Raw genomic sequence first — 16,888 nt, 5'->3', positions numbered from 1 at the left:
AATCCATTTTTTTATTATATAATTTATAAGAAAATATTATAAAAATCATATTATACGACTATTATTTTTCAATTTTTTCCCAACCCATGCCCCAATCCATGGCCAGAATAGACCAACCCTGTTCTCAATCCATAAAATTTGATTTCTACCTTACCTTTTTTTCAAAATTTTCACGCCCAATCCTAGCTTTTTCAATCCATTAATCCTAATCCGTCCCAGGCCTGAATGTACAGATGTCTTCGGTACACAATAGGAGTGCAAAAATTACAAAAATGTGCGGAGTTTTTTTCATTTAAACTTTGATTTTTCATAGAAACATCGTGTCACGCTAAGTTACGAGTCACATATACCAGTTCTTTGTTTGATTCCAAATGGCTTGTAAGGATGTTGCTGAATGGAACGTTTCCTGTGGTTTGAGTCAGTTGTTTAGTCTTCCACTTATTGGAATAATTCTTTTACTTAAATATTTAAACAAACATAGACAACACCTTCATTTTTTATATTCCAGATTAACTAATCAAAGATGATCCTTTCTGTGCTGATTTAGCACTAGAGACACGGGGGTCTATTTGTTCATTTACCTGAGAGTTATCAGAGTGGCCTTGGGTGTTGTTGTTATTGTTCATAATGTTATTGATGATGTTGATGTTGTGTATTGATTATGTAACAGTTATTTAATAGTGTATATGATCTATTCGTTATTCGTTGTGTGTTCTTCGTCAGTTCTATATATTCAAGGAGAGTCTTTCTATCTTCCATCTTATTACAATGTCCACTTCTATATTCCACACCGCGGTTCAAGGGGTTGATCCGGGCTACATATATTCACTCACACACTTTTAAACCATAAAGAGAATTTGAAAATTGTAATATGAAAAACATTAGGGTCCGATGCAGTTTTGCTTGGGAATGATCAAAGATTAAAATACTAGAGGGATTATTTTCCTTTCTATTAATAGTTCAAGGTTATGTATTAACTACGTGCATATATGCATAATAGGTTACTTACTACTTTGAAATAATCACAGAGAGTGCTTAGATGGGTACCTAGAGGTTCTAAGGTTGGCGGTTCTTGAATAGTTCCGCAAGCTCTCTATTCCGCATATGAGGGTAATAAATCTACTTGATCAGGTTACAACTAGTATCTGGTTAATATTAGCCGATAGACCCCTTATATTGGCATAGTTTAGACCAATTAACTCAACCTCACATATTCTTATTCTGGACTCTTTAAAGAGTGCGATTATTACAATTTTTTCATATCGATCTCAATAATATCAACTTGAAATGTAACAGACATCAGTGGGGGGGGGGGGGGGGACTTTTCGATAAAAGCATTCTAACATCTTAGCCAATCACAGACTTGATTGGGTAGATTGAAGAACCTTTTCAATTTTTCGACAGACGGCAATGGAGTACTATTAACACTCCGCCTAGTGACTATTGAAGTGGTAACTTATGGCTGTTGCGTGCCTCGAAGATATGACAACCATAAACAATTATATTACAATCTGGAGTGAAAAGCACTTTGACCTTACTATCTGCTTCCTTTAGAGATTTAGTTAACAGTGTTTTACGTCTTGTGATTATCTTCTAGCATGTTTTTCTAGCAGGTTAAATATTGAGTGAAATTGTATCTATTTTTTGTATGAGCTAGTATCATGTTATATATCTAACAATGGACCGATTGTAGTTGAGCCATATGAACCATAGTTAAAGAAACTTCAAAACAGATACCCTATCGGGCATAGATCACCTTCATCGTCAAGCTGACTTCTATTCGTTCATCTTCTGAAATATATTTAGGCATCAAGATTGTAAGGGGTTTACTTATGAGCATTTCTAACATGAAACGAATGAACTTCTTCTAAGGCAATAACAACAGTACCACATTCCTATTATTCCTTCCGAACTTCCGAGCAAACCACCATAATATTCCGATACGCATCTATTAAAATAGTCTCGTCCATTTGTACACATTATAATGTTCGTCAATTTTTCTCCATCTATCATTTTTAACCGGGAATAACACTTTCTGTGGGATCTTTTTGTTGTTTTTTCATGTGATTTTAGCTTTATGGTTGTATTATATATGTATAACACAGAAAGGACGTATTTACGGTACTTGTACCGCTCAATATGACATCATTCACTACTTTACAAGGTCTTCGCAAATCTACAGCATATTTACTCTTACAAAATCACGTTAAGTAAATTCGAAGTAGAATTCTTTTCCATCTTTAAACTTTAAAAGGGCAGCCCTTAAATAAGAGGCGCCAATGAACGTATCTTTTCTTAAATATCGTTCCAAATGACGAAAGAGAAGATGATGGCAATGTATAATATATATGAGGATGTCTGGACCTTTTCCTAAACATATTCCTTCCCTAAATAAATCCACGAAGAATAAAGGACCAGATTGTATTGAGTCACCTTCTAGTTGGAAAGTTGAAACGCCGTGTAGTTCATGGCGTTATAGCATGTGTTGAAAAACTGGGATAATATATCTAAGTGAGGAGTTATAGTTAATCAAACTGTACGATTTAACCTCATTAATGATAAAAGTCAAGCAAATATAACCTTACTTGAGATTAAGGGCTTCTTCTTGCGACGATGGTTCATTAACTCTAGTTATAATGAATAATAATACCACATTTCATATATGACGAATTATTCCGCGCGCTTGTTCAGGGTAAACTGAGTAAATTCAAGGAAGCTAAAGGAAAGGAATAGGCGGGAAAAAATCTAGGTGGCAAAATCCTTTAATTAATACTCATTCAACAAGATATCTGACTACAGAAAACAACACATTATTTGGATTTTCTCATCGAATCTCGAAACAACTAGAGATATTGTATTGGATCCTCCGAGTAATACGATAAACACAAGTAGAAGCAAAATAAATAATGTCAACCGCAGCCATGGATACAGCTCGAAAGTTAGTTGAAGACAAACAATACGAGAAAGCTGAGCAAGAATACCTTCAATTGATTAATAAAGATTTGTCATCCAATTCTGACAAAGTTAGAAATGAAATGGAATCATGTATATTGGAATTGGGTCAATTGTATGTCAGTACCAATGCAAAGGATAAATTACGTGAATTTATACCACGTTCGACCGATTATATGATGCAATTTGCAAAATCTAAGACTGCTAAAGTATTAAAGACATTGATTGAAAAATTCGAAAATATTCCAGATTCCTTAGATGATCAAATATTTGTTTGTCAAAAGAGTATTGAATTTGCCAAAAATGAAAAAAGAATCTTTTTGAAACATTCTTTAGAGATTAAATTGGCTACTTTACATTATCAGAAGAAACAATATCAGGACTCATTGAAACTTATTGATGAATTATTGAAGGAGTTTAAAAAATTGGACGATAAACCTTCATTAGTCGATGTTCATCTTTTGGAAAGCAAAGTATATCATAAGTTGAGAAATCTAGCTAAATCCAAAGCTGCATTAACAGCTGCGAGGACAGCCGCAAACTCAATCTATTGCCCAACTGTAACAATGGCTGAGTTAGATTTAATGAGTGGTATATTACATTGTGAGGATAAGGATTATAAAACTGCATTTTCTTACTTCTATGAAAGTTTTGAAAGTTTCCATAACCTAAATACATCAACTTCTTATGGAAAGGCATGTCAAGTTTTGAGATATATGTTACTTTGTAAAATCATGCTGAATTTGATTGATGATGTTAAAAATATATTAAATGCCAAATATACCAAAGAAACCTATCAGTCCCGTGGAATCGATGCAATGAAAGCAGTTGCGGAAGCTTATAATAATAGATCTTTACTAGAATTCAATACCGCATTGAAACAATACCAAGATGAATTAATGAAAAGTGATGATTTAACCAGATCTCATTTCAGTGCTCTATATGATACCTTATTAGAATCTAATTTATGTAAAATCATTGAACCATTTGAATGTGTGGAGATTTCTCATATTTCTAAGATGATTGGATTAGAGCCACAACACGTAGAGGGGAAACTATCTCAAATGATTTTAGATAAAGTCTTTTATGGTGTTTTAGATCAAGGGAATGGCTGGTTATATATCTATGATACGCCGCATCAAGATGCTGCTTATGACTCTGCATTGGAATTGGTGGGTGAGTTGAACACTATTATTGATCATTTATATGAAAAGGCAAGTGTATTGTATTAAGGTACATATTTTGACGAAACCGTTGAAGTTCACAAACACCGTTAATAACATAAAATTAATAAGACCTTAAAATAAAAATAAAACAATTTAGGGAGAGAATCATTTTAAAAAATATAACGTATCAGGACTCTCCATAATACGCAGAGATGATACATAAATACGTAGCATCTTGTCTTAATTAGCACGTACATACACTATCGCGCAGTAAAAAGAACATTTAAGGTTTTCACCCTGCCGCTTCTACCGATTTTGTTGACGACGCAGTTTTTTGGCGACCAAAAAAACTGTGACACTAAATATGGGAAGGTAAAGAATAATGTACAGTTGTTCTTCAACATTGAGTGGTCTCTAAACAACTAGCCCTTCTATATATATAAACATATAATTTTTGATTTTACACCCATCCTCAAGAAATTTAGGGAAGACTTAAAAAAGATGGGGAGCACATAAAGAAAAAGAGAAACATATTTGCAAGAAGGAAAAAAACTTTTCTCATCCTATTTCTTCTCTTAAGTAACAAGTTTATATTAGTACATATCCTTCATACAACAAACCCATTGTGTAAAGAAGTATAAAAATCATAGAAGCTACAGTTTAAGAAAAATCATAAAGATGAATGACTACGATGGTCATCACGAAGATGACTTTGAATTAAGTGTATATGACTCTTCAAATGCCTCCACGGTCGATTTCGCCTCAGGTTGGGTAGAGATGGAATTGGACGAAATGATCAACAGATTTTTGTAATCTTCTTCCACCTTAATCGGTAATCCAAATAATACAGCTACCACTGCAAGTAAGAAAAACGATAATGATGAGGATGAGGATGAGGATGAGGATGAGGATGATGAGAGAACCTGTGAGGTACAACAAACCTCAGAAGAAACTATGGATAAGATAAACAAAGTTGATTTAGAAAATGCCCAATCTGTTAAACATACAACAAACGAACCAAAAGGTAAGGACAAGAATACCAAAGAACCATGGTATAAATTAATTCCTGTTTTCTGGACGGTATTTATTGCTGAAATCATTGGGTTTATCGTCGTTGCAATTGTAAGTGGTATTGAACAAAAACACAAGAATAAAGAAGCTAAGGTCTAAAAAGAATGACAGCTTTCATTTCTTATTTTCTTCTTTGAAGAAACTATTGATACTCTTATTTTTTAGTATTCTTTAATTTCTCAAACCTTTTTTTTAGTTTGTTATTTTATTTATTGCTACAAGTCTAATTTCTGTGTTATACACTCTAGTAAGAATTATATACATGTTTCAGTCTCTTTACTCTTGTTGGGTCAGCACTTTGACATAGTTCTTCTTTGATCCAGACAGTTCAACGACCCTATAGTCAAAAGATAAGATAGCGCCGCTGACGATATGTGTTCTCATTGCACATCAGACATGGCAGGGGTTGGGTAGGGGGGTTGGGTTGCATTAAAACTTTTCGGGGGTAGAAGCCGGGCTAGAAGGCCTCCAAGTGGGGTCCAGTGGGGCGTAAAACGGAAAATTTGGGGGGTAGAATTGGGGGTACAGATAAATAACCAAAATATTTTTATGATGACTAGTAATTAAGGTAAAAGAGACCATATTAAGATATATTCAATTTCTATAAATGGGGGTTTAGGGCGGGGTTGAAATTCTCATCTGGGTGTTGAAAACGGGTGGGGTAGGCCTATTTTTTGGGAGGGGGGGGGGTGGTAGAAAATATTTTCTAACCCTCCCATGTCTGATTGCACATGCGTACATTATGCTGAGTCTGATGAAAAAATAATAGAAGGCAATAAGTAGCAATGAGAAGGAAACGTATACAATCTTGAAACAAATTACGTAGAACAAAATAGAAAGTGAAAAGAAAAATGTCAAATTTTGGTAGGAGAACATGGAACAGAGAAGAATATGCCCATCCAATTACAACTACGTATGAGGCCTCTTTGGAGGGTTCATTATCCGCTACAGAGTTATCAGCGTTAAAACAAAAATATACAAACTATGACCAATTAATGAGAGATTCTAATAAAGGTATCAATAAGAAATTGCTAACTACTGGACTTAGTGAATTTAAGAAAGGTAAGCAATTTGGGTTCTATTGTACAATTTGTGATTTGACTTTTAAAGACACTCTACAATTTATTAATCATTTGAATCATAAGACTCATGAGATTAAATTCGAAAATTTGTTTAAAGAACCGTTAATCCTGGACCAAAGGGATAATGATGATATTCCTGATGCAGAATTTAAATTGGCTTTTCAAAATGCTGTTCAAGATTTCGTTAGGGCTTCTGGAATTAAGAAAAAAAGGGAAGATAATGGTGACAGTGACAGAAAGAAAAATAAATCTGTAAAATGTAATATAGCAAAATCAAACGCATCATCTTCAAATAATAATGAAATAGCGAAGATGATGGGGTTTCAGTCCTTCGGTTCGTCAAAGAAATGAGATTTCTATGACACAAAAAATCCTTATTGTTACAGAATTGTTCCGCTAATCTGAAATACCATAAAGGGTTACTTCCTAAGTTTAAAACTGTGGTATTAGAGCTATCTGATATAAGTCTCATAATTTAACAAACCTTCGGCGTTTACTTGATGGATCGCAGGCTCAGAAACATAGTTCGGTAATGATATTGCGTTAAGCTGTAGGTATAGATTCATGGAAGTTTTTTTGTTGTCACTTCTATCGCTTTCTCATCATATTTCAAATGAACGAACCGAATTAATGATATCACTTGACACTCATTTAATATACAGTTTATATTTGGAGGTAATGTAGAAGCATGTTAAATCGAAATGAAGTTAATACAATTAGCTCATATCTCTGCTTCAATCATTATCGAACATCTGAGGTCCAATACTTCAAATATTAGTTCAGAAACCATATTGTTTTATCTTAATGGTTAGTTTTTCCAGATTAAGAAAAAATGAAAGGAGTAGGATATCGCACCTTAGTACTGCTACGTTGCAGCAAGTTCTCAGCCTTTCAAAAGCTGTATTGCGTATAAAATCCATCGCATCTGCGATATTCGGTATATTTATAATTTTCATTAGTAAATATATATAATGTTATAACGTCTACCTAGAAAGTTCATCAAAACTCTACAATTGGACCAGAACCGATACTTCTCCAACTCGTCATATCGACATTCCAATTACGCCATTTGTTAAGCAATACACGGTCCACTTTAGGCGTTTGAATTTGAGTCGACCTACCGGCTCCTCGAGTTGTATCTATAAATCCATCATGGGAATTCATTCCTGAACTACCATCGTTGAAGCTCGCGAATTGGAATGGATTTGCTTCTGGACGACTTTTTCGTTCTTCTAAAGCCTCCTTCAATTCATCTTTAGTTCTTTCTAGTTCAGCATCTTTAGCTTGTAGACTTTGTTTCAATTTCGCAATTTCTGCTTCTAATTCTTCAATATCAGTATCTTGTTCTATATTAGTGAATTTTAATCTTTTATTTTCTATGGTTAGTTCTTCTAATTTTTGATTTAATTGATTAATTTTGTCTTTTTTCTTCTCCTGCTGAATAGTTTTTAAGAAGTCGGATGGTTCAGTATTGTTTGAATCAAACAGATTTTCTTCTTCTTTTTGTCCTGTTGAGATATTCTCAACATTTGACACTGTTTCATCAATTTTTTCCTCTCCTGTAATCTTTTCAGATTTAACTGCTGATTCGGTCTCATCTGCTTCCGTCTCCTGTACTGCTGTTACTTCTTCTTCTTCAGGCTTTAATGAAGTGTCCTCATTTTCTTGTTCCTTAGTTGCAACAGCGTCATCTTCAGCTTCAGCTTCTGGAACATCTTGATTTATCGACACTTCAGGAGCAGGTGTTAAATCTTCATTAGTATCCACATCTACTGTTTCATTCTCATCCTCTTTCTCCTTGGCTTTGTTCTTTTTATTCTTATTTTTCTTATTCTTCTTCTTCTTCTTCAATTCTTCTACCCTTTTTCTAGCTTCTTCCAATTGCTGGGCTCTTTTATCTTCCGCTTCTTGTTCAGACATCGTTCCAATACTCTCTATAATCCTTCTCTGGATGTTACTTTTGCAATAGAATATATCACTTTACTATAAACAAATGGAACCAACTCAATAATTTATCCATTCATACCAAATATACGTATAAAAAATCCTTTACGTAGAACTTTCTACTTTTCTAAAACGTTCTGCAACAAAAATGGACACCGGACAATTGTTTGTTCGTTGAAATATTTCTGTAATGAATGTTACATACAAAAGAGTGAAGGATGAAAACTTCTTTTAGCAGCAAATAGGTTCTTGAGGATAAAGTTATAGCAAGACCGCAATCCAAGATTTCTCATTTAAAACAATGGATTTATCAGTAGATCCAAATTTACATTCATTAATCAACTCTACCACCCACAAATGGATTTTCGTCGGTGGTAAAGGAGGTGTCGGTAAGACAACTTCTTCTTGTTCCATCGCTATCCAAATGGCTCTAGCTCAACCCACCAAGCAATTCCTATTAATCTCTACGGATCCTGCTCATAATTTAAGTGATGCCTTTGGAGAAAAGTTTGGTAAAGATGCCAGGAAAGTCACTGGTATGAACAATCTTTCTTGTATGGAAATTGATCCTAATGCGGCTTTAAAGGATATGAACGATATGGCTGTCTCTCGTGCGAATGCTGATGGTACAAATGATGATGATCCATTAGGTGGATTGTTACAAGGTGGTGCGTTGGCTGAATTGACTGGATCTATCCCTGGTATTGATGAAGCGTTGTCATTTATGGAAGTTATGAAACATATTAAGAGGCAAGAAAATGGGGAAAGTGAAACTTTTGATACTGTTATCTTTGATACTGCTCCAACGGGTCATACTTTGAGATTTTTACAGTTACCAAATACTTTGTCTAAATTGTTAGAGAAATTTGGGGAATTGACTGGGAAGTTGGGACCAATGTTGAATATGATGGGGGCTGGTAATGTTGATATTGCCTCTAAATTGAATGAATTAAAAAGTAATGTGGAAAGTATTAAACAACAATTTACTGATCCTGATTTGACCACGTTTGTATGCGTTTGTATTAGTGAATTTTTATCCCTATATGAAACTGAAAGACTAATTCAAGAATTGATTTCTTACGATATGGATGTCAATTCTATCATTGTTAACCAATTATTGTTTGCAGAAGATGATCAAGAACATAACTGTAAGAGATGTCAAGCTAGGTGGAAGATGCAAAAGAAATACTTGGATCAAATAGATGAATTATACGAAGATTTCCATTTGGTTAAGATGCCATTATGTGCAGGTGAAATTAGAGGGTTGAATAACTTGACTAAGTTTTCTCAATTTTTGAATAAAGAATATGACCCTGCTGCTGATGGGAAAATCATTTACGAATTGGAAGAAAAAGAATAGAAAACTACTGTATGTATATATGCAAGAAGATACTTTCGTAGTGATATAGATTAGGCTATTATAAAAAACTAACGATAAAGAAAAATGCAATTACAATTTAATTAACTGAAGGATCACTCCGACCTGGATATGCTGATGCCACTAACTACCTTTTTATCATTACAACAAGAAATCTTGTGCTTATAATTATATGTAACTATATGTAACTATACGTATATATAAATATGGACTATTTAAAAAGCTAAAAGAACGGGTAACCACTCAATGAAGAGGTTTCTAGTAGCAACTGGTTTAACATCAGAACATCACATACAAAAAACTGTAAACATAAACAAAGGACGCCAAAAAATCAAAAAAATGATTGAAAAGTTTCACTTTACGCGTTTCATATACTTTCACTTCCTTCTTTTAATATATAAGACATGAAAACTAGTTACTAGAAAATCTTCATATCAACTTGGGTTTTCAAGGCAAGCATAGATCAGGTTATATCAAGTTACTTATCAATATAGTGTCTAATACAAGAAAGAGAACAGAAGAATATGACGGCGACAACTGCGACAGCGAAGAGAGGACTTTCAGGCGAGGTTCCTGCTTCTGTCAAGAGACAACAAACTATTGTGGGGGAAATGCCAACAAATACTATTGCTACTCTAGTAAGTTTGATTCCTGGTAAGGAACAAATAATAAACATCGATGCTAAATCAGTGACCACCATTGGGAGAAGCAGATCATGTGATATAGTGCTCACTGAAACTGATATTTCTACCGTTCATTGTGAATTATATTTAATCGAAATGAATATGGGTAATAATAGCAGATCTTTGATAAATATTGTCGATAAGAGTAGGAATGGTACCTTTATAAATGGAAATAGATTAGTGAAAAAAGATTGTATATTGAAGAACGGCGATAGGGTTGTCCTCGGTAAAGCTTGTTCATTTTTATTTAAATATACAATTACTGATGCCAATACCGATTTTCCAGAGGATAATTCTGTTGAAGCATCTTCAGAGACTTCGCCACAAATGAAGGATCCTGAAAAATATGATGGAGTCTTCAAGAAAGTTCCAGCTAATGCGTCAAGGTTAAATGAAGGAGGAGTAAGAAAAATTGCCAAACCCAAGACAATTTCCTTCTTTGATAAATATTTGTTAGGAAAGGATTTAGGATCCGGTCATTATGCCACAGTGAAACAAGGTATAAACAAGATTAATGGTCAAACAGTTGCTGTCAAAATCTTCCACCCTCAACAAAATGATGATCAAAAAAAGAACAAACAATTTAAAGAGGAAACTAGCATTTTGATGAGAATACATCATAAAAATATCGTCAACCTTCTAGATAGTTTTATTGAACCAATAAGTAAGTCTCAAATTCAAAAATATCTAGTCCTAGAAATGATATATGACGGGGAATTGTTTGAAAGAGTTGTTAAGAAAACCACTTTGAGACAAGATGAAACTAAAGCCATTTTTAGTCAAATATTAACAGGATTAAAGTATCTTCATCAACAAAACATTATCCATAGAGATATTAAACCAGAAAATATTCTTTTAAATATAACCAAAAGAACAAATCCTGAACAGAAACAATTGGGACCATGGGATGAGAATGAAATAGATATTCAAGTAAAGATAGCTGACTTTGGTCTTGCAAAATTCACAGGTGAAATGCAATTCACAAACACCCTTTGTGGAACACCATCTTATGTGGCACCAGAAGTCTTAACTAAAAAGGGTTATACATCAAAAGTAGATATGTGGAGTGCAGGTGTCATCTTATATGTTTGTCTTTGTGGTTTCCCGCCATTTAGTGACCAATTAGGCCCACCATCATTAAAGGAACAAATTCTCCAAGCAAAATATGCCTTTTATACTCCATATTGGGATAATATTGATGATTCCATCTTACATCTGATATCAAATTTATTAGTCCTTGACGCTAACAAGAGATACAGCGTCGATGATGCAATCAACCATCCATGGTTTAATGATACCCGTCAAGAGAATACAGTATCTTTAGAGATGAAACGATTACAGATCACGGATAATAAAGTTCCGAAGACATACTCAGAATTATCATGCTTATAGGATAATAATAAAAAAGTAGTATTTTAGAAATAGTCTATATAGTATATCAATAAAAAAATTGTCATACGTCATTAAACTTTTGGTAAATGTAAGTAGATATTACCATTTGCTTAATTGTTCCATCTTTTCCTGTAATTCCTTTTTAACTTTAACACGCATATAGAAAATGTCACAGTTTTTATTCGAACACAGAACTTCATTATGAAGAGAGCCTGCACATCTTTGACACTCTGTCCACAATCTTGCGAATTTTTCTTCCAAATCTCGTACTTCATATAACGCCTTTATGTATAATTCACCAGATCTCTCTTGACAGTTTGAACATAACGGTCCTTCTCCCTTCTTCAGCGGACCCTTACAACCTTTACATACTTCAACCTTTTTGACAAACCCCATTAGCCCACCTTTAGTATTACCTGTATTAATCTTAATTGATTTAACAACAAACATGGAGTTAGCATCCTTTTCACCAATAATCGGAGCAATGATACTTATTATAGGATTTTGTAATTGGTTATTCAAATAATATTTCGAATCAATTTGAAGATTATGCTCCAATACATATAATGGATCTTCTGCTCTATTATATAATTTATCGTTACCACCCGTGATAACGTAATCAACACGATCACCAACATTAGGCCCCATACCATCTCTTTTCTTCAGACGTGCGGCTAAGACAGCATGCGGTTGTGGGTTGGTATAATTTGGTGCTAACGTCTTGGAGATAATTAATTTCGATATATCCACGTTATTATGAAGGATATCATTGATTGTTGCCTTAACGAAATCCAGTGCACTAGGAACATTTCTTTCGATCAAAATCTTCTTTAAAACTTTGTTCATAACAATGGAAACTAATGAACATGAATCACGACGAACTGATGCCAACCCCTTTTGGTCCAGTCTATCGAATTTATCTGGATTTGTCCAATAAAGCCCTGCATAACGTTTCTTATTGATTAACAGATATGGGAAATAACATTTTTCAAATTCTAAATTGATGGGATGTTTAAATAGAGTGGAAACAAAAGCAGCAGCTTCAGTACCTAACCTCATTGCCTCTTTTAAATCTGTTGTACCAAATTTCACCATAACAGAATCTGTATCACCATAAACAACAATGGCATCATCAGCATAGCCTTTATTTTTTGTATATTTTTCTTCAACAGCATTTTTCGTGGTCATAATCATATCACGACCAAAAGCAGTGACTGAAGATGAGATAGCCAAACATGGCAGTTTGCCTACTGTGGCCCCAGTAAAACCATAAACAGAATTAGCGGAAATCTTTAAAGCTAGCTGTCTACCGTTAAGAACATCACGTTTAAATGGATCTGTTTCATTTTTCAAATCTTTCTTGGCACGTTTTCTCGCTTGGATTAATTCATCTAAAATAATGGGAAGAATTCCACGCCTCACTTTATCTGTTACGAAATAATCGCCATTTGGTGAAATAATATATTCTTCATCTTTTTTCAGCTTCAATCTTTCCACTGTCGCCTTATTACATAATGTAGTATAACATAAATTGTGTGCCATCATAATACTCGGATATAAGGAATTGAAATCTAAAGTTGCAATGGGTACATCATAATAACCTCTAATGGGTTCAATGACGGTAGCACCTTCATATTGTTCATCAGAAGCTTGTGAAGACATGTTGGGAATAACTGTATCAATTTGAATACATTTACGGAATAATTGCGAGACGACCTTAATTTGTTGCCCACGAGCCAACAAGTATGAAAATGGCACACCTGTAACACGAGCCATTTCTGTATAATTAACCAAAGCCATTAACTTCTCTAACAATCTTAATGGTAAATATGCATCTTTCAAACAATAAACAGCCAACCTACGTCTTGTTTCACTGTCACCGTTCTGTAAATCAGTAATAATACTATAATGAACGTCTTCCTTTTGTTCACCTAAAAAATGTGCCGATACAGCGTTTAATGTATATGATCTTAATTTATATTCACGTTGAGCAAATTGTAATAAATCTAATTGTAGACGACCGTCAATATTAATATTCTTAGATTCTCTAGTACCATACGCCTTTGATGAGAAAATTGCGTCTTTAATTTCTTGTTTAACATTTTTCAGTCTACCGAAATATGGGAAATCTTGAACTTTTAAAGCTTTAGCACGATTGATCAAATAAGGTAAATCAAAGTTCGTAGTATTATAACCAATAATCAGATCCGGATCTGCCTCCAGAATAAATTGACGCCAATGACTTAACATCTCTTCTTCAGTATCGTGAGAGAAAACTTGAGAACCTGTTATAGGAGAACAAGAATTCAAAGTAAAAACATTTCTAATGAATGGTTTCTTTGCACCTGTGACACTAACAACATTAGCAATTTGAATCACTGGGTCAACTTCAGGTTCAGGGAATACACCCACTCTTCCAGCACATTCTATATCAAACGACAAGATACGTAAGGGAGCCATGTGCGACCAATCATTTTCCGCTGGATGGGCCACCAAATCTTTATAGTTAATGCAAACCTCTAATTGACATGTAGATAACTTCGACGCATCAGGGATCATAGTATATTTCCCCTTAGGTAAAGTGATCCAAGACATCCCAACAATCCCACAATCCACCATCAATCTTAAGGGATATGCGATATTGTCGTATGTAGTGGTACCATTAGTGAACCATGAATTATAGGTATAATGACCCTTTTCAAACCCCGTACGTAATTTGTTGATCAAAGAAGGATACGTGACGTAGATTTTCCAAAAAGGTAAGTTCCCATCACCTGAGTACCCCCAAATGGATTGCTTTTGTACCACTTCGATAGAATCTACACCGTTCTGGTTTGTAGTTCCGAATAATTCATTCAGGTAGTTGATGAAATTTTTCAATTCATTGGGATCAATAGATTCGATACCGTTGGGTGCAGGAACATAAAGATAATGTTTGAAACCTGTGACGTTACATAGAACGGAACAACCTTCACTTGTGACACCAAAGAATCTTACCACCGTAGAGGTATTATTGACTTTCGTGCCGTTGTTTAATGTACTTTGTTCAGCATCAATTTGCTGGAATGAAATGTCATGAGTGGAAGGTGAAAAATCCTTTGGGATTGGGGTTCTCTTGTATATGGAGGTATCCTTTTCTTGAGACAACGCAAAATCATGTTCCATTTGTTCTAATTCTTGTTCAAAGACGGATTCTAGCTGAGTTCCATGAAGGTCTTGATCTTTGGGTTTAAACCCCAGCTGTTTAAATTTTTTGAAACCATCGGTTGGTATTATTTCGATAGTAGATACTGGTTCACTTCCTACACTGTGATCTAACGATTGTAATTTCAGTTTCTTAGTAGTGTTTGTGTTGGGGTTATCTACGCTCAACTCATCCTGGAGTTCATCTTCTTCATCTGGTCTTTTCAAAGCATTGGACATGGTATCGATGGGGTTTTGATAAAAATAGGTTTCGCGAATTGAGTTAAAGTAACTGTAAGTAGCTTTCGATAACAACTATAATGAAAACTTCGAAACAGTACTATCTTATTTAACTGGATTGTAGAGATTACGCACAGTTGATATTGATTCAGATGAGTTCTTAGCGATTACTAAGATTTTTCAATTATTCATTTAGTACGTAGTCTGACCTTATATCAATTTTTTATGTTAAAAAGCTAACGCGTCAGCCATTACGCGTCGCAAAATTATATATTCAGCCGCCACTGAGAGAAAGTTCACCAGTGATTAACTGAGGCGACAGTCATACTGTATCATGCATTATATTTATTGAAGCTAAAACCTCCTAAAGTTTTGAACCTTTTGCTTTCTTCTTTGCTCGTGGGCTTAAAAGTACTCCACGTTGTGAAATTGTAGTAAGTGACTTGCTTCTTTACATTGGAAACAATGGGGTAAAGCGAACCTTAACCTTCGTATACTTCACGTTCGTAGTAAGAATCTTCAACTGCCTCTCCTAATTTATATATTTTAGAATATATACATATAAATATATATATAACAAGGCTGCACTTCGAAAAGAAAAAATAAGCTGAATCAACTTAGTTAACACTTGTTTTTTTAAGCAAGTGTTTTTGTTACTTCCCCATTACTTTCCCGTCAACCTTTAGGAAGTGTTATCTATATAACTATACTACAGAGCTCGTATTTATAGGATATCCCATTGGTTCAAGTTGATATCCTAGGAGAACCTTGGGATGGGAAGATTCCCCGATATATTATTGACAAGGAAAGAAGATAAACTGTTCGGCTCCTCTATTTATATTGAAGGTGCTTATTGGAGCTTTTCTTCTCCTTGATGTAGGAGGTACTGTTATTGTATTGCTCTTTGGGGAGTGTTCTCTTTGGCACAAGAAATTTTCCATATTGGTTACGAGTTTACATTTCATTTTTGTCATCAAATATTGCAAAGAATTTATATCTGATCTAGAATCGGAAGATCATTAGGAAAACAAGTGGAGGACTTGAACATAGTCCTTTCTATATTGTCACATTCCATGATGTGTATCCTCTTATTGTTGATTAGTTTATAAACTGAATATGTTTTTACTAGGAATCTATAAAATGGCTAATCCAAGGTGTATTCACAAATTTTATTAGAAGATTACAAAGCTTCATTATCATACTCATAAAAACTAGCAAAATATGTAAAATTTGTACTGCCACAATTAATTCTAACGAAAGTCCCCCAGTCGTTAGTTTCCGCACTAAAGTAATGCCCATTCTAGAAGAAATAGAATTCGATGGAGACCTCACAACTTTATTGATGATGGAGGGTGTATTTATTGCTCTTATAGTTATAGAGTATATTAAAGACGTTGGAATGGAATCCGTTCGAATTATAGCCACAGTCATGGTTGCGATAACAATCTTTTATACACACTTCTTATTCCTTGGGGTTTTCAAGGAGACGATGAAGCCTTTACGAAGCATTACAAATCCTGGCAAATAATGGCAATGTTCACCCTGGGATTGATTTTCGATGTTTTCCTTAGAGAAACTAAAATGTGGTTAAGTTTAATTTCTTGAAGTAAAGGTTGTGGAACCATGGTTAGATGTTGGTTCTACCGGACCAATATTACCTACTGTCAACATTTTTTCAACTCGATAAAGTTTGTTTTCTCTTGGTCATCTGTGGCTTTAAATAGCTAATATCAATGTTAAAATCATCAGATTCCCGCCCACATTTTTAATGTACTAGATAGTTATAAGACTAAAAAA

General features: G+C 34.3%; 6 protein-coding genes across 6 annotated transcripts; 4 read left to right on the top strand and 2 right to left on the bottom strand.

Annotated features, from left to right (window-relative positions):
* Positions 1 to 2,906: 2,906 nt before the first annotated feature.
* Positions 2,907 to 4,184, top strand: RPN6 (proteasome regulatory particle lid subunit RPN6; the record flags this gene model as incomplete). The annotated part of the gene is made up of 1 exon (XM_003668553.1): positions 2,907 to 4,184. One exon carries the CDS (start codon positions 2,907 to 2,909, stop codon positions 4,182 to 4,184), a length of 1,278 nt encoding a protein of 425 aa, XP_003668601.1.
* Positions 4,185 to 6,040: 1,856 nt separating this feature from the next.
* SNU23 (U4/U6-U5 snRNP complex subunit SNU23) lies at positions 6,041 to 6,622 on the top strand (the record flags this gene model as incomplete). The annotated part of the gene is made up of 1 exon (XM_003668552.1): positions 6,041 to 6,622. The coding sequence occupies one exon, from the start codon at positions 6,041 to 6,043 to the stop codon at positions 6,620 to 6,622; it is 582 nt and encodes a 193-aa protein (XP_003668600.1).
* Positions 6,623 to 7,270: 648 nt separating this feature from the next.
* BUG1 (Bug1p) lies at positions 7,271 to 8,191 on the bottom strand (the record flags this gene model as incomplete). Its single annotated transcript, XM_003668551.1, has 1 exon — positions 7,271 to 8,191. The coding sequence occupies one exon, from the start codon at positions 8,189 to 8,191 to the stop codon at positions 7,271 to 7,273; it is 921 nt and encodes a 306-aa protein (XP_003668599.1).
* A 325-nt stretch (positions 8,192 to 8,516) lies between these two features.
* GET3 (guanine nucleotide exchange factor GET3) lies at positions 8,517 to 9,575 on the top strand (the record flags this gene model as incomplete). The annotated part of the gene is made up of 1 exon (XM_003668550.1): positions 8,517 to 9,575. The coding sequence occupies one exon, from the start codon at positions 8,517 to 8,519 to the stop codon at positions 9,573 to 9,575; it is 1,059 nt and encodes a 352-aa protein (XP_003668598.1).
* A 542-nt stretch (positions 9,576 to 10,117) lies between these two features.
* On the top strand, positions 10,118 to 11,668 carry DUN1 (serine/threonine protein kinase DUN1; the record flags this gene model as incomplete). Its single annotated transcript, XM_003668549.1, has 1 exon — positions 10,118 to 11,668. The coding sequence occupies one exon, from the start codon at positions 10,118 to 10,120 to the stop codon at positions 11,666 to 11,668; it is 1,551 nt and encodes a 516-aa protein (XP_003668597.1).
* Positions 11,669 to 11,767: 99 nt separating this feature from the next.
* Positions 11,768 to 15,091, bottom strand: POL3 (DNA-directed DNA polymerase delta POL3; the record flags this gene model as incomplete). Its single annotated transcript, XM_003668548.1, has 1 exon — positions 11,768 to 15,091. The coding sequence occupies one exon, from the start codon at positions 15,089 to 15,091 to the stop codon at positions 11,768 to 11,770; it is 3,324 nt and encodes a 1,107-aa protein (XP_003668596.1).
* Between the last annotated feature and the right edge of the window lie 1,797 nt (positions 15,092 to 16,888).

The sequence above is a fragment of the Naumovozyma dairenensis genome, chromosome 2 (genome assembly GCF_000227115.2).
Source record: "Naumovozyma dairenensis CBS 421 chromosome 2, complete genome".
Classification (NCBI taxonomy): domain Eukaryota; kingdom Fungi; phylum Ascomycota; class Saccharomycetes; order Saccharomycetales; family Saccharomycetaceae; genus Naumovozyma; species Naumovozyma dairenensis.
Note: the sequence above shows the minus strand (reverse complement) of the source record. Positions and strands in the feature narration are given on the sequence as shown.